General features: G+C 48.3%; 2 protein-coding genes across 2 annotated transcripts; one reads left to right on the forward strand and one right to left on the reverse strand.

The window, feature by feature from the left end:
• Window positions 1-4992: 4992 nt before the first annotated feature.
• On the forward strand, window positions 4993-12957 carry LOC135817186 (uncharacterized). Its single transcript, XM_065330315.1, has 4 exons — window positions 4993-5643; window positions 6836-7216; window positions 9760-10563; window positions 12223-12957. The coding sequence occupies exons 1-4, from the start codon at window positions 5448-5450 to the stop codon at window positions 12519-12521; spliced, it is 1680 nt and encodes a 559-aa protein (XP_065186387.1). The 5' UTR covers window positions 4993-5447; the 3' UTR covers window positions 12522-12957.
• Window positions 12958-13680: 723 nt separating this feature from the next.
• Window positions 13681-23330, reverse strand: LOC135817187 (alanine aminotransferase 2-like). The gene is made up of 13 exons (XM_065330317.1): window positions 22912-23330; window positions 21919-22011; window positions 21322-21427; window positions 20794-20924; window positions 20282-20401; window positions 19172-19301; window positions 18432-18511; window positions 17830-17963; window positions 17202-17310; window positions 16873-16938; window positions 16037-16192; window positions 15127-15239; window positions 13681-14784 (listed from the first exon to the last, which is right to left on the reverse strand). The coding sequence occupies exons 1-13, from the start codon at window positions 23083-23085 to the stop codon at window positions 14694-14696; spliced, it is 1503 nt and encodes a 500-aa protein (XP_065186389.1). The 5' UTR covers window positions 23086-23330; the 3' UTR covers window positions 13681-14693.
• Between the last annotated feature and the right edge of the window lie 77 nt (window positions 23331-23407).

The raw sequence follows: 23407 nt of genomic DNA on the forward strand, positions 1-23407 counted from the left end.
TAAAACTTTGAAGTGTCAAGTGATGCCATATTTTCAAGAATCAGCACATTGCACTGGGATATTGTCCAACGCCTTAGAACCCCCGACTCCACCATATGACATATACGTATCTTGCAATAATTGATTGCAACATCTTCCGAACATAGTAGTAGAGCTTTGGATCAAGTTTTAGCAGCTTCCACCGAAGCTAACTACCAAAATAAAACTTTGAAGTCGCCCACATACTAAAATGCAATAGTTGAGCATGTGCATTGAGTGTATGGTCTAAAGGTTTTCACAACTGGCTCCAATGCGGCAGATACGTGTCTTACATTACTTGATTGCAACATCTTCAGAACATAGTAGTAGAGCTTTGGATCAAGTTTTAGCAGCTTCCACCGAAGCTAACTACCAAAATAAAACTTTGAAGTCGCCCACATACTAAAATGCAATAGTTGAGCATGTGCATTGAGTCGGTATGGTCTAAAGGTTTTCACAACTAGCTCCAATGCGGCAGATACGTGTCTTACATTACTTGATTGCAACATCTTCAGAACATAGTAGTAGAGCTTTGGATCAAGTTTAGACAGTTTCTACCGAAGCTAACTACCAAAATAGAACTTTGAAGTCGCCCACATACTAAATGCCATACATGTAGCTGAGCATGTGTATTGAGTGTACATGTATGCTCTAGTGTTTTTCACAACTTTCTCCAACATGAAGCCAATACTGATGTGGAATTTTTTGACTGCTTTGTCCAAAACACAGTGCTGAAGCAATGCACATTGAGCATTTACTACTGGTAATGCAATTATTATTATACAGTGTTTGCTGCCAACATAGCAAGCAATACTGCTATACTAAATGCGTATTCCATTGGGTACGGTCCAATTGCTTTTCACTTCGCATCTAGCCACTGTTCTTCGTGCATTACTTGAATGCTTAGTCTCCGTGGAAATGAAGCTAAGAGCCACACTGGAGAAGTTTCTACTGAAGCTAACAATCAAAAATATAAAATTTCCAAGATGCTGCTATTACATAAAGTAGCTGTGTGCAATGCCACTCTGTTGAACACAGTAAGCAAAATTGAGTCACTAAAACCCTATTTGCCAGATATAAGCTGTTGAGACTGATAGCAGCTGAGCTGTATGATCTGATATGGATGGCGGTTCCACACTGACCAGCACATGTACACGTGCACAGGCAGAAGAACATACAAGTAATACACCTAACGTTACTTCGAAGTCCATCATGTAAATACAAGCGTATATACAAGCATCACTCCTATTCTCCACAACCTGCAGTCCTGGGCCACTCCAGCTGGTCAGAGTGTAATAATTTCTGCAGCAGGCTTGACTTGGAAAGCTAATCACAACTGCCATGGCTGCAACATGAGTATTACCAGCGCTTTTACAGCGCTACTTGTATTATATTATTGTCAATCCATTGTGGTGCATGGCACTCGTTTTCAACAACCGAGTTTATGTCATTAGTTGCATATCCAACGCCAATAGAAAAAAGAAGGGGTGGGGCAAATTACCACGGTTCAACACTAGTCATATTGAACGGCGTTATGCCATGCCAGACGCGCACACAAAACGCCCGCGCGAGTGCGCATGCATGTACACACCCGGGTAACACACATTCGTGCGACTTTACATAGCCTGCACTGTCGTTCTATGTCATAGGAGTGAGTGCACACACATACGAGAGAGCTTGGAAGCTCAGGGCCCTACGCTATGCTTTGTTGCTGAGCTCATTGTGCATGTTGTGGGAACTGACTCTGCGCTGACTCTGCCGATCACGGGCGTTCTGGAGTCGACGGGATCTCTCTGCCGACGTTTCCTGTGACCGGCGCTGACTCGCCGGTTCACGCCTATTTTGGAGAGGACGGGATCTCTCTTCCAAAGTATGTTTTTGCTTACGCATCCTATCACCTATTCGGCAACGAACAACCATTCTAATTTCATTTCCTCCTCGTCTCCCTATTTATTTCCAGAAAGTCTCTCTATACATCAGGGAGTCGTACTGTATTGACAGCTACCCTAACGGGTCACGCCGCCCTCCACCCAAGCATGGGTATGATGAGGGACAGTGGCAACAGAAACAAAAAACAGCAAGCAGAGAGAGATAGCAAGAGAAAGACGGCGATAGTACTAGTAGTACATCTGGTGTGCGACGTATAGAAAAGAGAGATGACAAGAGATGCGCACAAAATAGGAAACAATAATTATTTTTGCAGTTCCGAAACAATCAACCAGGTGATGGAGTGTGGGCACCCGAAGTCCCACCTGGACTCCACTGGAAGAACATCCCACGCAGGGATATCAGCGATAGGCCAAGCGCTGAAAAACAGCCATGAGGACACATCGTCTAGAAGTCCAGCGCGCTCGAACTGAAATTGCAGGTTCAAACAATTTCCCACGCGGCGTCAGGCAGCGTAACTCTTCTCCCTGCATCACCATCCATCTCCAGCAACCGTCTCCACTCACAGCTCATGCCTCTGCCACCACTGTACTCCTCCCTAGTAGTACATCTGGTGTGCGACGTATAGAAAAGAGAGATGACAAGAGATGCGCACAAAATAGGAAACAATAATTATTTTTGCAGTTCCGAAACAATCAACCAGGTGATGGAGTGTGGGCACCCGAAGTCCCACCTGGACTCCACTGGAAGAACATCCCACGCAGGGATATCAGCGATAGGCCAAGCGCTGAAAAACAGCCATGAGGACACATCGTCTAGAAGTCCAGCGCGCTCGAACTGAAATTGCAGGTTCAAACAATTTCCCACGCGGCGTCAGGCAGCGTAACTCTTCTCCCTGCATCACCATCCATCTCCAGCAACCGTCTCCACTCACAGCTCATGCCTCTGCCACCACTGTACTCCTCCGAGCTTCGCAGTTTGAAACCATTCGGGGGTCAGCTACACCACCAAGAATGGAGAGACGAGGACGACAACGGTCGTGACTGAAAAGACACTGCCTTGGCGACCGCGTCGCGTAACCCTCGCCCCAGCAAATTCAGAAACACGCCAGGGGCGACTCTGGTGGACCCAGAGCCACCCCCTTGGCAAGACTAGTAAGAGGAACGACTGAAAACTCAGATAAAACGGAGCTACAAAAAGTGCAACCGTCCCCTTCAAGCACAGTTGCAACACACAGGGAGTCGTATACATGTACATGTACATAATACGACCAATATTGTTGCCAGCTGTTTGTAGCCAGCTGTGTTTGATGGTACGGTACGGTACGGGACAGATACGGGAGCCAGCAAATGGCCAGCTGTGCGATACGGTACGGGACAGATACGGGATAGCGCCAGGCGTGACACAAACAAACAAACACACAAACAAACAAACACCAAATTAAAGCTGTGTGGACCCTGGCTAGCGCCAGACGTTACTGAAGTAACGTCTTCTGCATAGCTACGGGAATAATTATATATATGTACATGTAGATTGCCTAATTTTGCATACGTAATAAAATTGTGTAAGTATACACACATGTGCGTGCACATATAGATAGACTCAGCGGCATACGCATGAGTGTGTGCCGATAGGGCCACATGCCAATTATCGGATTAGTCAGTGAAAGTTGCACGGCACGACAAACTTTCGGACAGTCTAAAGATATGACACAATGAATGTGGAATACCCACCAGTGTGTAAGACCATTTCATACCTATTTCGCAGCGTTTGTGATTTTCGGAGCGTCCCATTTTGATGTCCTGACTTGGTTGATGACACAGTCACAAATTATCAAATTCACCTCCAATGCCATCCAATCTGCATTCCGTGATACATGTACAGTGAACGGTGTTGAGGAAAGCCATGCAGCAATAACACAGTCGAGACTCCCAAGCAGAGGATACAATTCAACAGCGTATTGAAGTACGAATTGTTGTAAACAATTTTCAAGACACAATTACAAAATTTGAAGTGCGTCTTGAAACGTGTTTGAAGTGCTTCGATGTATTTACCTTCGATCTCCCTGAATCGATCCATCCACAGCTACCCGACGAATTTACCAGTCAGTGCGGGAGATGATCGAGCAAGTTATAATTGAAGGTCGCGAGATGTCAGTGGCACTGGCAGGAAATCTACACAAGCGTATTCTGAAATAATTTTCTAAGACTCAGGCGTGATTCAAGAGCGGACTTTGATAGTACGAGCACCAGTCGACATTGCATTCTTGGAAAATCTTCTGCGAGTGCTGCCTTTCCCTTTCATAGAAAGAACGAGTGAAGAGGGACACTAGCAGCAGGTTCTAGCTAGGTCGCCAGAATTGCAGAAAAGCGAGAAGACGTTTCCTACAACGATTGATCGCACAAAAATCATCGCTACCGAAAAATTTACTGAAAATCTACACTTTTCAAACGATGCGCGCGCAGAGGGTGTGAGCCACCTTAAAAAAAGTCTTTCCTCTCCTGCCATCGAGACTCCACCTCGGAAAAGCTCCATGTCTCTAACGATAGCAACATCATGACATGAGCATAGTCTCGCTCTCCTGAGCGCGGCGACCAACGGCCACCACGGCCACGGCCGGACCATGCATGCATGGCGTAATGTAGAGTCTACACGCGCGTTTCCGATGGTCAAGCAAATCCTCCTCGTGTTGCAACTCGGCTGGGTCGCTCAGTCTTCTTCAGACGGCAGGAAGGACTTACAAAATGTACAATCATGTAGTTGCGAAGCTCGAGCTTGCACTGTACTTATGTAGATCTCGTTATATAGACGACGCGTCGATCGGGTCTGATGAAGGCTTCCACGAGTCGCTGGTACGGTCTTGACCATCAATAACACTGGTTTGGACATATTCGTGTATTCGGTGCATTTCTGCATTAGGTTGCTTTGGATGGATTTAGCCCGCGTATCCGACCATACCTAGAACCTCTGCAGAGTTGTGCTCAAGTCGAGCGCGCGCTCAACGAGATCTGAACAAGCCGTGCGCTCAGCATCGACTCTCTTCCTGACGGTGACCGGCGCGCAAATTATAATAATTCATGCGCTCAGGTCCAGCCACGTGTTGCTTGCTCCGTCAAGTCAAAGACGATGGAGTCTGCATACAGTCTTGTATCTCTGACCCTTCGTCCCGGCTTGTTGAGAAAGTGGCGAGCAAACTGCAATGGCCAGCATGGAGTACGTTGATCTAAGCACTAAGGTGCGGCCCAGGCGGACAGGACGAGGAGCTGTAGAGAAGTGGAGCAGCGGACGAACAGCGTACAGTTCAGTTCATGTGCCCGGGAACAACGCTAAGTTCTTCGCCTACTAGTATGTAGCACAAACAAACGCAAAACCTTCGAAGGCAGCTGCTCGGTCGTGAAAAAGACGAAGCTCTTCTTGTCGCAGAACTTCGGAAAGGAACCCCTGCTCCCGTTAGCATAGCAATCAGCTCAGCGCCTGGACAGTGTGTCAGCGCGAGTTAGCCGTCGAGTTCTGAGGTTTCACGCAACGTTGCGGACGAAGATATGCTAGGGTTGGTCGAAGCACGGTACGGACGTCACCGCCACAGCAACTGCAGACCAGCGAAATGGTGGAGACAATGCAACAGCAGACGGAGAGAGGCAGATAGCAGAGTAGTAGCGATAGCATACCTTCTAACCACCTTAGCAGTTACAAGTCTCGCTGCCCAGTTCCAGTGTGCCGCAGCGCAGGATACAGAAGGTAAGGAGTGGATGACAAGTCATGTCGATCAGTTCCGTATTTCTCTTTCATGTATGCGGAGTGCAGACCTGCCAACTACTTCGATGATTCTATGGTAGAGGTCGTCTGTGGTCCTCCTAGCGTAGGAAATCTCCATCCAGCCAGTTGAAAGTCCAGGTTTGGCATAGGAAAAGAGTAGCCGCCACACCAAGCCCAAGGTCCAGGAGTGCACCACTGGTCTGTCTGACTCTGTGCATGCATGATTAGCACACTTGCCACAACAGCTGTGCTAGCATGGAAACATGAACAAGTCGGATCTCTGAGATCTTCCTGCTTGACAAGTAGATGTGGCACCTCTGGGAAGTCCGGGTGTCTGTTCAAAAACTAGTCTGACTGCCACAAGTGCCTGAAAGTGACCAAACCAAACCTCTAGCAGTGCAAGGTTATTGCCAGCTTGGGAAATGAGCAGGGGGCGGCTGCTGGGGTAGGTTGTGTATGGGTGTGCAAATCTGCATTACTATACACCTGGAGCACAGCATGGTCAATTCGTGTAGGCCCATTCAGTCATTAATCTTTTCTGAACTGTAGCTGCAATGAAACAGCGAGTGCAGTAGTCTACAATTATTATTAGTCTTTTTATTATCGAGATATTAAGTGCCTACATTGACCCATTGCATGCTGCATGCGTAGGGGGTGTTGACAAGACAGACCATGCATTGTGCCTGTACAGTACGGTAGCATTGACGATTTCAATCTATTTTGAAAAAGAACAGTTGCCTTGGTAACCCCGGACAGTACCTTCCTAAACCGCCATATTCACTTTATTGGGAGTGTGCTGTATTCGTGTCCTGTGCCCCCTCCGAGGTGATCACAAAATATTGCTACGTGCGGCGGCCTTCTCTCTAAACTCTACATGCACAGTAAAAGCTGTAACTAAAGGCCATGCACTGTGACTAGCGACCAGCCTGGTGCTACAGACCACTTCGCCAGGCATGGACTGTCTCACATTCATGTATGGTCGTGCGGTGCAAACCTCCAACTAAGGACCACCTGCCACTAAAGGCCGCTTTCTCTGGCCCCAAGGGTTGGTCATTAGTCACAGGTTTATACTGTATTCTGTGTGTGTGTGTGCGTACACTGTGTGTGTGTGTGTGTGTGTGTGTGTGTGTGTGTGTGTGTGTTGTGCATGTTACCACTATCGTCATGACGGCAGCTGTGCAAGTGGTCCAGTACGCCCGAGGCAGCACGGCACGACTGCACTGCTCGCACACCACCCAGCAACGGCACGTGCTCAGATCGGGACACTGGCGTGGGCGGTGGCATCGAGCGTTCGCGCCATCCGCTCCAGTGCACGCGTCGGCGCATGGCACCGACGGCACGACTTCCTCCACTGCTGCTTCCAGTTCCACCGTGGTGTTCAGCCATCAGCCTGTTTCGGCTAGCAGTAGTGCCTGGGTAGCTGCACTGCACATGAACAGTACACTGCGTATTCCCAACCTATCACTGCACCACCAGGATCTGTACACGGCTATGATCCATGACAAGAGCGGTGGACTGCTGGCCAAGTGTATGTTCATTCTGCTCCTCGACGCAGGTAAGACGACCATCCAGCTACAGTACAGAATGTTTGAGTATACAGTCAACTTTGCGTATAACGACACTCAGCGGGGCATCAGAAAAGTGTCCTTATTCGCGAAGTGTCCTTATACCCGAAGTCTCATTATATGTATTACATTTAGATGGGACTTTGCTCTGGGCATGGAAATTTTGTCGTCATTTGCGAATTGTCGTTATATCTGAAGTCGTTATTAGCGAAGTCGAGTGTAGTTCTTATGCACATTACATCATCTTGTACAGATGTACGGATTCCCGTAGGTGTGTACATGCATGGTTGGGTGTTCATTGTGTACTGCTTACATGCGCATTTGACCAATTTAGCCCAACACTTTGTGGCAGACAGTCGCTTTTCCAGCTTCATCAGTTTGGATAGAACTAATGACTAGCTAGATCTTCGTCCGAAAAAAGTGGTTGCATGAAATGCCTGAAGGGAACGTTTCGTAATCGAAAATACAGACAACACAATACTATACAAAAGAGAAAGGACCAAGGAACTACACGTTACGCTATACTGTCCACTAACACCACCAGTTACTAAACAATCAGCTCATGCGATGTATAAATTAAACCTTGGCTCTCCATCCGAGTCCATTCCAACACAGTACCAAGTGACAATAGGGTAGGGTCCTGTACATTCTAAAACTCAGCTGGCTCTATGGGATTCTATGGGATTCTACGGGATTCTACGGGAATTTGTATGTGACGTCAATGTGCATGAGGGTTGTTCAGGGCGACACATTCAGCAATCTCTACAGGGGAGTTCCATGCAGTATAGTAAAAAAAAACTCAAAAACTGAATAGCCGATACATGTACATGGACATGCGGCATATGGTTACCAGTAATACATTTCAGGCCCGCCAGAACCGGTCCGGTCGGTCAGGTTGGTCAGGTCAACACCACCGGACCAACTTTGTAGCTACCAATGCATGTTTACTGGTGAGGAGGGCATACAAGTACGTCCCCGCCGGTCAGGTTGGTCAGGTCAACACCACCGGACCAACTTTGTAGCTACCAATGCATGTTTACTGGTGAGGAGGGCATACAAGTACGTCCCCGCCGGTCAGGTTGGTCAGGTCAACACCACCGGACCAACTTTGTAGCTACCAATGCATGTTTACTGGTGAGGAGGGCATACAAGTACGTCCCCGCCGGTCAGGTTGGTCAGGTCAACACCACCGGACCAACTTTGTAGCTACCAATGCATGTTTACTGGTGAGGAGGGCATACAAGTACGTCCCCGCCGGTCAGGTTGGTCAGGTCAACACCACCGGACCAACTTTGTAGCTACCAATGCATGTTTACTGGTGAGGAGGGCATACAAGTACGTCCCCGCCGGTCAGGTTGGTCAGGTCAACACCACCGGACCAACTTTGTAGCTACCAATGCATGTTTACTGGTGAGGAGGGCATACAAGTACGTCCCCGCCGGTCAGGTTGGTCAGGTCAACACCACCGGACCAACTTTGTAGCTACCAATGCATGTTTACTGGTGAGGAGGGCATACAAGTACGTCCCCGCCGGTCAGGTTGGTCAGGTCAACACCACCGGACCAACTTTGTAGCTACCAATGCATGTTTACTGGTGAGGAGGGCATACAAGTACGTCCCCGCCAGACTATATACAACGTATGAAAGACTTTGGTACGACCGGACCAATTGGAAACTCCTTTCGGCAGTCCTGCATTTACGAAATTTAGGGGGTTCCGCGGAACCCCTGGATCCGCCCCTGTTATTCAGACACGCTCTACAGAGTCTACACTCCAGCCGTCAATAATTCATGGCCGTAGGGAGGTTTCGCTCTGCGGAATTACGTCTGAAAATAACGTAGGAACTGCATGGAATTTTCATATGTAAAAATCAGAGCTGTTGGGTTTCGCTCTACGTGATTTCTCCACGACTGCTAAACATGCGTTGTTGCTTTGGAGACGTGTTGGCTGCATGCGCCCACGGCATGCACCATGAACCGAAACCGCGTTTTCCATTATATTTTGCACGTGGTGTACGGTGTGTGTACCTTGTGTTTTGCGCGGCTTGAACGTACGTTGCCATGGACAAATGCGGAAAATGCGAAAAAATATTTCAAAAAGTCCTACGGAGGACCCAACGTAGGAAAGGGCTTTCCTACGGAAATCCATAGAGAGATTTTTGTATGTAAGTTGCCCTCCCTCCCCGGCGCGTACGACATACGAATTTTCATACGTAATTACGTAGAGCGAAACCTCCCTATTGTAGGATCGTGAGTGGTTTGAACAAACCTAGGCTGATGTATCGTAATTTGAAATTCACCGACGGGTATGATGCCTGTTACATGTATCCGATTCAACCTCGGTGTCCAATAGTCGAAACTCAATCGAAATGATGTGTGTGCGCGTGTGCGTGTGTGCGCGCGCGCGTGTGTGTGTGTGTGCGTGCACGCATGTGGGCGCACATGTGAGCATAGTGGCATTGTGTCGGGACAGTATTGGGTTCACATCACACCACACATCTAAACTAGTATTACTTTCTGTGCTGCGGCATGCAGATCTACCCGGCAGCAATCGCAGCATCGCTGATCGAACAGCAGCTCTAGTTCACCGGCAGCAGATCAGCACACACACTGCACACAGCCAGGCTAACGGTGCTGCTGAGTTGTCATGCTGGTACACAAGCCCAGCCAGTCCTGATACAGCCGCAGCCAATAGTAGGAGTTCGGCCGCCATGCTGGACTACCAGTGGTGGAGTAATGGCGGACCACTTGATTCAGCTGCCAACGAGGGCTTGCCGTATCAAACCAAAGGAAATACATTCGATCTGATCCTGACGGGAACCGGAGAGAAAATCGAGCAGCACTTTCACAGGAGGTCACTGACTGTGTTCCCACGTGCCGGTCGACAGACGTTCTCCTGCGTCTCCATGCCAACCAGCAATGACACCACAGATAGCCCAGAGCCGGTCATCACCTATGATGTCATCACGGGGAATTCCCCAAGCAACATCGGCTCTGACGGCGCCATAGTGTCTTGGCAAGCGACGGTGATAACAGTGGATGACAGCGGGGATGCTGTGAATGCCACGTGCACTGGCTTGGAGCCACGGACAGCAGCACACAATTCCCCCGGATACACACCGACTCCTGTCTGGGTTATCGACGGTGTATCGTCATCAGGCATCGAGACTCTCCCGGACTGGATTACGCTATCACAGTGCCTGCTCACTGGCGAATGGATCGCGCTGGGCATTAACCGTGACGGCATCACGTCTGCTGTCGCTCTCTCCTGTCGCATGGAGCGGCACTCGTTGAAAGCAGGTCAGCCCCATTGCACCACCCTGCTTGGACGATATCTAGGTGAGTGTGCCCCCCCCCCTCCCTCCAAGAATGAGCAGAGTACATCCTGCCGAGTTATTTCGATTATCTCCGGCCTGATGTGTATGCGCATGTGTGTGTGTGTGTGCGTGCGTGTGTGTATGCGTGTGTGTATACCCAGTGTCTGCTCCAGCGCCGGGTGAGCCGGGTAATCCACCCGGTTGGGCGGCGCTTGGACCCGGTTGAAAATATAGTACCGGGTCACCTGTGACCCGGTTGGTACTTTACACTTCGAACTTTGAAAGGACTGACTACATGGCTTGTATCGTTGTATGTGTCAGATACTTCTTCTTCTTTCGTAATTTTTCTAACTCCTGTCCTCTCTTTTCTAAATGCGGCTTATCCATTCGCCTTTAGATCATTGGGCGTACATGTGTACCGGGCTCCCACCCGGTTGAAATGGTTGCGCCAGGTACACGTGTACCCGGCTGTCCTACAATCCTGGAGCAGACACTGATACCGTGGATCCACCCCCAAAGCACATGCAGTCAATGAGGCACCTGAAAATTGAGGATACCTCTTGGCAGTTCATTGGAATAGCCAGTCCTTTGAGCCAGGTTCTATTCACTCGATTTGACAATTGTCATACCGAGAGGAAATACGCTCCCAATAGGCTGCGTTCTTAATATAGCACGCTCTTACTTCAAGCAGAAACATTTCATATTGGATCATAATACGGAGGATTAGCAAGACGAAATTCGCGTTCGCGTTCGCTCTCCAAGGAAAGTCGAACTCAGTGACGGAATTCGCGTTATGAGAAGGATTAGCAAACAGACTTCGCACATGCATGACGTTGACACGTCGTCCATTGTGTGCAGAGTCTGCAGACAGTATAGCGTAGTAAATTTATGACTGTCCTTACACGAATCCGCGATTCGTGTTCCGACTACTTTTCCGAACGAAAAATGCGAAAGTTCGCAATCCAGTTCGCTAACTGAAAAATGTTTGCGAACGCGAACGCGAATTTTCTTCTTGCTAATCCTCCGTAATGTATCTCGAATTCTGCCAGAAAACCGACACCACCATTCTTAGATTTAGGCTGTGACGCTCTTAGCAGCTCAGGCTTCAAGTTCTTGGGCGAGCGACTCTAGTGTACACGACAAATTCCACTGTCCACAGCTGTCTGGAGCTCGTTACTTGCGACTCTGGTTTATGTGCTATTACCTGATATTCCCGCCAGAGCGCCCCGTCTCTCCCATGCGCCCCTCCCTGACGTCTTGTCGGGGAAATGAATCCTCGCATGACTCTGTGAAGTGTGATGCTGTACTGCACTGCAGGTGCGTGCTCGACTCGGTTGGAAATGTACGCAACAGTTCACACCCTCTTGGCCAGTGAACACGCAAAACCTGGGTTCTGATGGGTCTGTACGACTCCCTGCTCTTGCCCTTTGGCCGGTGTGCGAGACTCACGCACAGTTTTCGTATGGCGAGTACCTTTCATGCAGTACTGAATGCGGCAAGTAGGACTCGCCCATCCGCCCTTCCCCACTGGGAACTACTCGAAGGGTTGTGGAGGTAGGGGCGCTCTGGCGGGATTTTACGGTAATACCACTTGGTGGGTTCCCGGTGTGCACTGGTGGTACATGAGGCACCTGTAACCTTGGTAACATCCACTATTGCTCTACACGATGTCACTGTCTAGATAACAACCTAAACGAGTCGCCAGGCATTGCAGAGGCGGTGTCCAGTGAGGGTGCGGACAATGGCAACAAGACCAGCGACGAGGATGGCGGCGACGGTGGGCCGGGCGTGCACGTAGAGAGTCTGCAGAGTGACGGCATCATCGCCGTCGTGATTCTGGGCGTGGCGCTGCTCGTGTCGGTCACCACGGTGATAACGGTGTACAAGCGGCGCGAGCACAACATCATCGTGCGGCGCATCCGCCAGCGTCACCGCTACACGCCCAAGTCAATGAGCGAAGCCAATATCTCAACCATATGATGTCTTCCCAGTCGTGTCTACTTGTTACTTCAGCTTTGCAGTCCAGCTTTCCGTACGTCACTATGGGTGTAGCTGATGTGTTTGAACTACCCATGTGCTGTGCAAAAACTCTGCTGCATCGACTATAGTGCTCTGGGGTGTTGTGTGAGATTATAATACCAACACACTGTACTGGAACTCGGGAGTACATGTACAAACACACACACACACCCAGGGTGTTGTGAAACTCCCTAAACGGAATTACACTAACCTTCCAGCCGCAAATCTGCAGTAGTGCAGCTCTGCTATATACCTTCTGTTTTAAATTATCAACACACACACACCAGCAACCCTTGAACCAAGGGAAGGCAGATGGAAGGTGTGGACTTTGTGATATTTTATTCTCAAACTTTACTCAGATCGAAGTAGGATCAATACTATTATGCATGTGAGTCAATGCAGCGCTTGATTGTGTACGCGATCGGGAGCACATGTGTGTGTGTGTGTGTGTGTGTGTGTGTGTGTTTTGTGCTTTCTATTTGAAGTATACATACCTGTTAACCATGGCCTACTTCTGGCTAGATTAACTCTTGTGTAATCATGGTGCTAGTGAAGCTTGTATCAGATCCACTCTGATTTAGCCACCCACACTAGTAGCAAGTATTACCTTCACTGGGGGTAGGGGTAACTGCAGTTGGATCCCGGGACGGATACCCTGATGCCGTCAATCCTTTTTCTGCACCTTGTCCTCACCCACTTACCGAGGTGTGGTGAGCCCATACGTGGCATCATTTTCAAGTTCACCCAGAGTTTTGGGGATTTCAGGGGGTGTCGGTCGTTGGGCGGTTCAATAGCCAATTGAGTCATCTTTCCAAGATTCCTTTTGAGTCTCTCTCCCCTCTACCGGGGAGACCCACGTGACCAGTTTTGGCAGTGAGCAACAAGTACAAGTGTGTGTGTGTGTGTGTGTGTGTGTGTGTGTGTGTGTGTGTGTGTGTGTGTGTGTGTGTGTGTGTGTGCGTGCGTAGGCACCCCTGCCTGCCGGGAGACCAGTGAGGTGCTCTCTTTCACAATCGATCACTGCAGCGACACTCTTGGCCCATACACACACACACACACACACACACACACACACACACACACACACACACACACACACACACACACACACACACGGCCAGACAAGTTCTCATCTTCATTGTTGTATCATCATCTTATGGACGTCTCTCTCTCTCTCTCTCAGTAACATGACCATTATTATTGTGATAATCTCAACAGAGTTGAGTGGATAGACCAGGGTTGGGCAGTTGAAATATTACACACCGCAAAGAAATTGGTTTAATAGAGTACGGACTAAGAACAAAACTAAAACACTAGACTAGTTACTGCAACAAGTTTTTTTCCCGAAAAGAAGACAGAACACATAAAATAAGAGAGCTGAGGCAGAGATCAGAGATAGGAATAAGCCAGCCAGCCAGCTCAACAAAATACGAATCCATAGTAGCGTCCAGTCTCAACGCAACAGAGCTTTGTCGATCGTCTGCTGTTTGACTTTGTGAGTGCTTTGCACACGACAAGAAGAATAAATAAGTGTCACAACTATCCACGCTAATTTTGCACCACGGGCAAAGAGTAAAGCGCTAAAAATATAACTGATAATGGAATTAGAATTAGCCCCCACTCTGTTTGCGGTTTATCATGGGATCGGGGGGGGGGGGGGGGATGTTACCATGGTTACTAGGTGAGGATATGTACATTTAGAGATGTCCTTATATAGACTGCAGTGCACTGACAGCTAGGGCATTTAGCTCTAGGCACTTGGCCAAGGGGCACAGCGTCGAAACTAGTTCAGAAACTGCCGGCCAGAATCAGCGACAACACAGAATATAAACAGGAGAATGACCTGATGGATGGTGGTGGCGTCTATTGAGTGCGTAGGGCCACTGTAGGCGACGTGGGATCCATTCAAGATGGGACCTGTGTTGGTAAGTAAGCCTGCTACCAGAGCGCCTATTCACTGCCGATGCGTGACATGGACGAACGTGATTATGTGTGCGCGTGCGTGATTATGTGTGTGTGTGTGTGTGCGCGCGCGTATGTGTGTGTGTGTTAGAGGGCATCCTCTGGCGTGGTAATGGTGGTGTGTAGCGTGGACAAACGGTGTGATACTAGTACATTGTACGTCGTCAAGTATTAGCTATACCTCTGTGTGAAGCTGTTGTGGAACCTCTCAATCCTATCCATCATGTCCGTTAGAAGATCTTCCGGTGGTAGAATGGTAGTCCTGTGACACAGAAATACATGAAGACCAAACGTGAAGGGTGAGCTGCCAAAATCAGGACTTGCCGAAAAGAGTATTCTAGTACTGACGTGTAAGCCAGCAAAGGAAATCATCATCAACACAACGGCAAAGAAGTTCGAAGAAGAATTGTGTGCGCGTGCATGCGTGCTTGATTAATAATTTAAAATGACAAATCGGTGAAAAACATTTCAGAAGTAGGTACATGTACATGTGATGACGGTGCATGCAAACAACGAATCGTTACGATGCACAGTGATGACGCCTACACAACGCAACAGAGTGACACACGCCGCAGGTGCATGTTTTCCACAACTGTACACGTACCTGAAGTGATACGTGCCCGGCGCTTGATTGAAGCCACAGCCAGGCACCACACACACGCCGGTCTCGTTCAGTAGCTCCAGACAGTAGAATGTATCGGCAGATAAGTCACGAGACTGTGCAGGAGAACAAGAAGAACACCAGGTCAGACATCACCAATGTGTTGCCAGCTGTCTTGTTGTAACAGAACACTTCATAGACAGATAACGTAAAAAAAATCACGGTTTGCGTGAGACTCGGCCAAATGCCCATCTTTCCGCATCCGCAGGAACGCCACCACCCTCTTGGATCAAGGCGCAGATGGAGCTCCAGATTCCATAAAGTCGTGTATAAAAGCCGAGAATAATTATATGACTTTTGCGGGAAATTTTGCAGGCTTCTACATGAGACAGGCTTCTATACGAGGCAGGTATTTCTATGTATGTCAACACTAAAACCAGGCATATGTGCTGACAGTGTATCTTGAAATCAGGCTTCTATTCAAAACAGGCTTTGAAGTATGTGACAGGCTTTAATACAAGACACTACGGCACATGACTGTACTTCCTCCAGCAACAACATTTTGTGATTTCCATCGACCTCTCAGCTCTGGTGAAAGAAGAATTGAGGGAATAGAGCAATGGTAACGCAGAGTGAGAAGCAAATAGTGCCGATTGCTTTTGCACAAAAGCATACATACTTCAAAGAATTACATCCACTTGTTGTCTTGAAGTGTTTTTGTTCCACTGAGTCAACTCTCTTCAGCACAGTAATTGCTTGGGATGTGCATACAAGAGTCACGGAGTTTTGGTACCGGAGTAAGTATGTACGTCATCTTCAAATACCACACAAATTCGTTCAAGGAACTAATCTTGTAAGGCTGATGACCCCCTCCCCCACAAAGTCATGCGTGTGATAACAATACTCTACATACCTCAGCTTCTTTGATTGCCTTTGGTGGAATAGTAATGTTGGGGAAAGCGTACATGGCACCCTCAACTGGATTACAGGAAATTCCCTCAACGGCATTGAGGCGACTCCTAACAATTTCCGCTCTCAGGACGAGAGAATTCATAATTGTGTCCTTTTCCTGCAGACGAGAGAGAGAGAGAGAGAGAGAGAGAGAGAGAGAGAGAGAGAGAGAGAGAGAGAGAGAGAGAGGAGCATTTAGTTGTTATGTTCGACATTACCCACACAAACCCCACATTGAAATACCCTCATCATCGGCAACTATGAGTGAAGTGGAGAACCGAGCTGCCTCGTGGTAATACCAACTGCATATGGCACCAGGATAGTAAAGGCATACACAAGGTACATCTGTACCATAATTACAAAGGGAGAAATTTTGGCAATTGCCGGCAAAGAGCTCAATGCACAAAACCCCATAACGATTACTGTAGTTTTAGGTTTTTATTATCAGTCGTCTGATGATTGCAGTGGCATGAAACTTTGAGTCAGGAAAAATCCAAACTGGACCTATTTCTCTTTTTCGTGTTCGTCTGTACCATAATTATATAGCTCACAGTCGTCATGTGCTCTGTACTCTGTTCCGTGCGCCTGCAAAGCTACAGTTGCGCTCTGTGAAATCCAACCCAAAGTGCAAAGCTGACGCCCTGGACCAGTTCTGATTACATCACTGTATTTGTACATGTGTACGTCCAGCCGTATGTGTGGCACTTCCAGGGCGTCAAGGGCCGTGCAAGTTGCGGGCGCCACATGTGCACTCTGGGTCGGATTTCAACGAGCGCAACTGTACAAAGTGCTACTAACCTGCTTGAAGACGGCATAAGACGGATCTCCCTCCTTGGGCGGGTTCACTTCACAGCTGACAGCAATCTGAGGTGAGCAGAAAACAATGCCAGAGATTATGTAAGCGGACTCACCCGTACAGCTCAGCCTCGTACAGTACCAATGTTGGCTCACGCGCACGCGCTTGTGTTCCGACGTGGTTGTGAAAAACTCAACTAAATACTAAATAGTCGCTCAAGGTTTTGAAGAAGTCACGAACACACAAACATTCCAGGTGAAATTACACACACCATCACCAAACACATACCCCCCCCCCCCCCCACACACACACACATCGTAAATATACATACCTGGCCAGTCGTCCCGGGGCATAGCTTCGTGTTCATGATCTTACGCAGCTGAGCAAGCAAATCATCTTCAAAGCCGACAACTTCCATAAAGCCACCTCGGAAACCACACCTACACACACACACACACACACACACACACACACACACACACACACACACACACACACACACACAAACTTCATTAGCACTCTGATGAAATTGTCGAACACTAACATTCGCCAGCACATCTTGCTCCTGCTGTGTGGTTGCTCAGCAACACAACAGGCAGTGGTACTTTACGAAAAGGACAAACACACCACACACAACTACACTCACCACACACACACAGACACATGTACACACACACACACACACACAACTACACTCACCACACTCACCACACACACACACACACACACACACACACACACACACACACACACACACACACACACACACACACACACACACATGTACACACACTCACACACAGTAATACACACACACACACACACACAGTAATACACACACACACACACACACACACACACACACACAGCACAGCACAGCACAGCACACAGGAGGCAAACAGCTCAACAAGGAAACAAGAACTGCAAGCAAGAAACCGCCGTTCAAGACGTAAACTCACTCTCCGAGAAAGCCCTTTGACGTCGAGTCAAACGCCGCCATTTGAAAGTCCTTGAACTCATCACCCATGGAGTTGAGGATGGTCTTGAAGGAGTAGCAACGCCTGTCTGAGTTATACACGTTGTCCTGGTAGACCTGCATGATGGCAACACACAGTCAGTTGTAAGCCACGCATGTCACAAAAGAGGGACAGCCATTCTTTGGCCATGACCGTATGCTGCAGCATTGGAATCTTCAAATAAAATCATTCTACATTCCTCCACTCGGACCATTACAACTCCAGTCAAACCTCTTTAGGACGAACATCAAGGGACCGATGATATTTGTTCGCAATAACGGGAGGTCTTCTTTTCCATATGTTTTATCCAGTGAATACACATGGTTTTATCCAATACAGTTACGAACACTAGTTCTTCTTAAGCAAACAATTTTCTTATCAGTGTTCTTATCAGTGTTCTTATCAGTGTTTTTCCTAACCAGGTTTCACTGTACAGTAAAACCTGGTGTAAGCGACTTCTGTGTTTAGCGACCACCTGACGACCGTTTTTCGAACCAGTACTGCTCAGCAGTAAGCCTTTTCGACCGGTGATCTCACCAACTCACCTCGTCGGCTAGAAGGAAAACATTGTTCTTCTGGCAGAAGTGGAGTACATCCTTCATGTTGTCTTTAGTCAGCACTTGCCCTGTAGGGTGGGGACACAGCAACATGCTCATTTAATTGTCATGTCACCACCATGCCAGCAGTGGACACAGCAACAAGACACCGAAGCGGCAGAGATCATGCAGACTGTACTTGAACAAGGGACAACCTCTCCCCATTCAGCGGCAGAACATGTACAGATATCATGAGGATGAGGAATTAGAAGGGAGGTTTTGCAGGTACAGTAACACCTGATAAGGCAACCACCTGTCCTATAAGACCACCTGTCCCAAAAGACCACCTGTCCTATAAGACCACCTGTCCCAAAAGACCACCTGTCCCAAAAGACCACCTGTCCCAAAAGACCACCTGTCCCAAAAGACCACCTGTCCCAAAAGACCACCTGTCCCAAAAGACCACCTGTCCCAAAAGACCACCTGTCCCAAAAGACCACTGAAACCAGGATCAAGGGATACTATTCCCAGTCAAATGACCCTGGATAAGGAGACCACTCGGGGGACAACAGTTCGCAGGTTCCTTGAGCGGTCAGCATAGACAGGCCTCACAGTATTAATTACATGAATTTTCTCCACCTATTGGTGATGCATGCATATGCACCCATTGGCATATGCAGCACACATCAATAGCCTGTATGACCAATGCATGGGTGGACTGATGCTAGGCCAGCGTCGGTGCTACCTACCTGTAGGGTTCCCAGGATTGATCACAACCAAGCAGAGTGTCTCGTACTCGTCCTTGTTCTCCTCCAACAACCGGTACAGATTGTCTACGCTCAGCTTCCAGCCTAAACTCTCATCCAGGTAATAGTCAATCTGAATACACACACACACACACACACACACACACATGACGGAGAATGCATGCACACACACACACACCTTTGTCCTTGACCTTTGACGCCCATCGCCGGAGGCGATGATAGCGATGCTACAGCAGAAGCCATAGCAACTTGTGTTGGGATTGCTGCTCCATTCAACACCTTGCAAGGCTGAAGGATTGACCGCCACTATTCAGCCTGGTCTACACCACACAACTATTCAAAGTGGCATTTTCTAGAAAGTGAATCCCTACTTTTTGCTCTTTTTCATTTTTTTCCCCGCACACACATCACACCACATACTCCGGCATGCACTGGCTGTTGGTAGCCACCCAGGAGAATGAAAACACACACGCACACACACACACACACACACACACACGCGCGCACACTGTAATCCTATGGTTGGGGCAGGACAAGTTGTCACTCATCATGAAACACTATCCAATCTCCAGTCAGCCAATGTACACTATGGACATCGGCCGTCAGTAACTGTAAGGCCACAAAAATGTCGGCCTCCCAGGGCTAAAACACATTTTGGCCGCATTAAAATTTCTGCCTGTACTGCTGCTGCCTGAATACACTGTCACATTGAACCTTGCAAAACAAAATTTCGGGCGCAACACATTTTAGGCCGATATTGAAATGCCCAGGACGAAAATAGCCAAAAATAAATAATAGCCGCAGAATATTGGTTGACTTACAGTAGACACAGTAGACACAGTAGACACAAGAGACACAGTAGACACAAGAGACACAGTAGACACAGTAGATACAAGAGACACAAGAGACACAAGAGACACAGTAGACACAAGAGACACAGTAGACACAGTAGATACAAGAGACACAAGAGACACAAGAGACACAGTAGACACAAGAGACACAGTAGACACAGTAGATACAAGAGACACAAGAGACACAGTAGACACAGTAGACACAAGAGACACAAGAGACACAAGAGCGGTGTTAGCTTACCCGATGTGCGCCCAGTTCAGTCAGTGTAGCCGAGTAGAGTGGGTACTGAGGAACCGGCACCATGATTGCTGGCTTCTTGCGATGTTGACCGGATCCGTTCATGAAGAACTGAAGCAATACCTGAGCAACAGCAGCAACGACGACAGCAGCAGCAACGATGACAGCATTGGCGAGAAGCCAATAGAACATTCCAAAGAGGCGTCCTCGAAATACGACTCTCTTTTGCAGTTCACTGAAACACCCGCCATCGTCTTCAACGGAAAACGGCCCCAGAAGCCATTGATTGACATCAAAACTAAAAAGTGTTTACCTGCATGCTGTAGGTATGTATATGTGTTCCGAGTTATGGGCAATTCCTAGTTACAGTCAGTGCTAGGTCCAACCTGCCCGGATCTGGGGAGTTCTGTTTTACTGATAAGAAGAGAGTTCAAGAGACATGTTTTCCATTGCAAGATGGCGGCCGCGGCGGCAGTGAGCCAGTGAACACAGTTAACTAGTTAGAGTGTACTCACTCGGATTCCCTGACTAGCACCTGCGATCAGGAACAAGCGGTTCAGATCAACCGGCCGGCCATCGCGCTTCTCCAGGTAGTTGCAGACGTCCTGTCTGACGAGGGCCAGTCCGGCCGAGTCCGTGTAGGAACCTGCAAAGCAACACCATACAGAATGATCACGTATACACACCAAGGTGATTTGCGCAGAATCTCTGCATGCACAGAATGCATTTAGACTTCGGAGACACACGCGATTGCACACTGTTTGACCTTTTGACGCCCATTGCCGGAGACGATGATAGCTGTGCTACAGCAGAAGCCATGGCAACTTGTGCTGGGATTGCACCATTCAACAGCTTGCAAGGCTGAAGAATTGGCCGCCACTATTCAGCCTTTTTGTGGCTAGTGAATCGATCGATCGATCGAGAGAGAGAGAGAGAGAGAGACACACACACGCACACACACACACACATGCACACACACACACACACACACACACACACACACACACACACACACACACACATACAGACAGTGACATGCTTACCTATACTCCTCCCACTGCAAGCATCCAGAATGTTCTTTGCTCTTTCATGCACGTCCGGCGGAAACGTCCCGTCAGGTTGGTCAGGAAACATGCAAAGAGATAGAACCTTTGCCAGAGAGAACACGCCATGCACACAGATACACACACACACACACACACACACACACACACACACACACACACACACACACACAACACACATACTTGAAAGCAAGAACAGTTGGCCTCCCAATCAGTCCAAGAACTTTCGACACGCGATGGAGGTGAAATCTCAAAAGTAAGCCGGTGCGAAACGTAGAACTGTAGTAAAAAACGAGGAAATTGACTCGAATTGCAAACATCTCCAGGTGCAAGTTGTTTGCCTGCGCTTACAAGTCGCGAACTAAAAAATGGGCGCAAACGTTTCCCGGTTGACAGTAGATTGCAATCATGGTCGGCTAAGTTATATCCAGGGTGCTCTATACTCGTGCTGAGGTCTCATCGTACGTGATCAGTGGCTGTACAGTATGTTACGAGACAATCTTCCACAATGACTTATGGGGCTTGTCAGGTGTCACACTAGGAAAACCGTGTTGATAGGAAATGTGATTAGCGTACCTGGCGTGCAAATGTGATCGGTGTCTGTCCCATGGCGTGCATGTCCCCGATGTTGGCAAAGATGATGTCCTTGAACGGGTACTCTGTGCTGCCCTGAATCAGCACCATCATGGACACAATAATACATACATACACATGCACACATACACACACACACACACGTACACACACACACACGTACACACACACACACACACACACACACACACACACACACACACACACACACACACACACATCATGGACAATGCATGGCGAATAAGCAACGGGAGTGGATAACCTAAAACACGTTCAACTGAACTGCAAGTATTTGCCGTAAACCCGCTCCAGCAAATACCCCGACAGTTTGTGTAGGAACCGGATGAGCACGGCTGGACCGTGGCACATAATCATTGAACTCTGTTCAACAAACGCAACTTCAAGTGGTGAGCCATGTCATCGCTCAACTCATGCGTTCGCGTTGCATGTTCACTCGTACTGCGGGGTCCAGATGAGTGGCACATCATATCGGTGAACAGCATGACATTACATGCACTGCCCCCCTCCTCATGTGGCACATTACACGAGCTACATATTGATGGCCGTAGCATGCACCCGGTCTGGCCGGACATTACTTCGAAAAAGGCTGACCAACCCAGGTCGTGAAAATGGGGGATTTCGTCAATACTGAGTAATGTCCATTTCTGGTCAAGTACGCCATTTGGCCGGACCATCTGAAATTGCAGTGCTACGGCCCTCATGTGGTAATGTTTTGTTTCTGACAAGTAAAGTTGACAACACATGCAGAAAGTGTGACAACAGACAAAAATGTTATGAAAAATTCCAGAAACTGAGTATGGACGACTTTGTACAGTCATGCAGCTCTCCAATGACAATGTGAAATGATGCAATCCTGCCACCATTTCTACACATGCAGGCCATGAACACACGCATGAGATACATGTACCAAGCTACATGATCACGTGTTCTGCTGCTAGAATCGAAATGTCTTACATTCTGCAACTCCGCCTGAATACGCCTGGCCTGCTGCGGGACGACGCCACGAACTTCATATTGTACACCTAGCATGTTTCGGTTCATACTTGACACGGAGAGAGGAGGCGTGTAGGATCGTCTACCCAAGCCACTGAACAGCGGGCTCTTACGCAGAGCGCCGAGGAAAGACATTTTCGGAATATATTATCTGTTTCACAAACAGTGATTCTGTGCTGCAGATGAGCAATGGACAGATGGACAATGCTGATTCTAGAAGTGCTGCAGCAACGCAACGACAGTCATTTTAGCATCCACCAAGACAAGAATGAACTAGCCTACAAATTGAAATGGCACAGCACAATTGTGCACAGTGCACAATTGTGCCAAGGAATGCAGCTACAAAACACAGTACAGCTTTCCTTGTTCTGATTCTGATTTTCAGTTCACTTTGAAAGTGTTTGGGGACCCACCCACGTCACACCACCAAAGCCAAGGCAAGTGCGCTAGTGCCGGC

This window comes from Sycon ciliatum, chromosome 5, assembly GCF_964019385.1.
Source record: "Sycon ciliatum chromosome 5, ocSycCili1.1, whole genome shotgun sequence".
In the NCBI taxonomy this organism is placed as follows: Eukaryota; Metazoa; Porifera; class Calcarea; order Leucosolenida; family Sycettidae; genus Sycon; species Sycon ciliatum.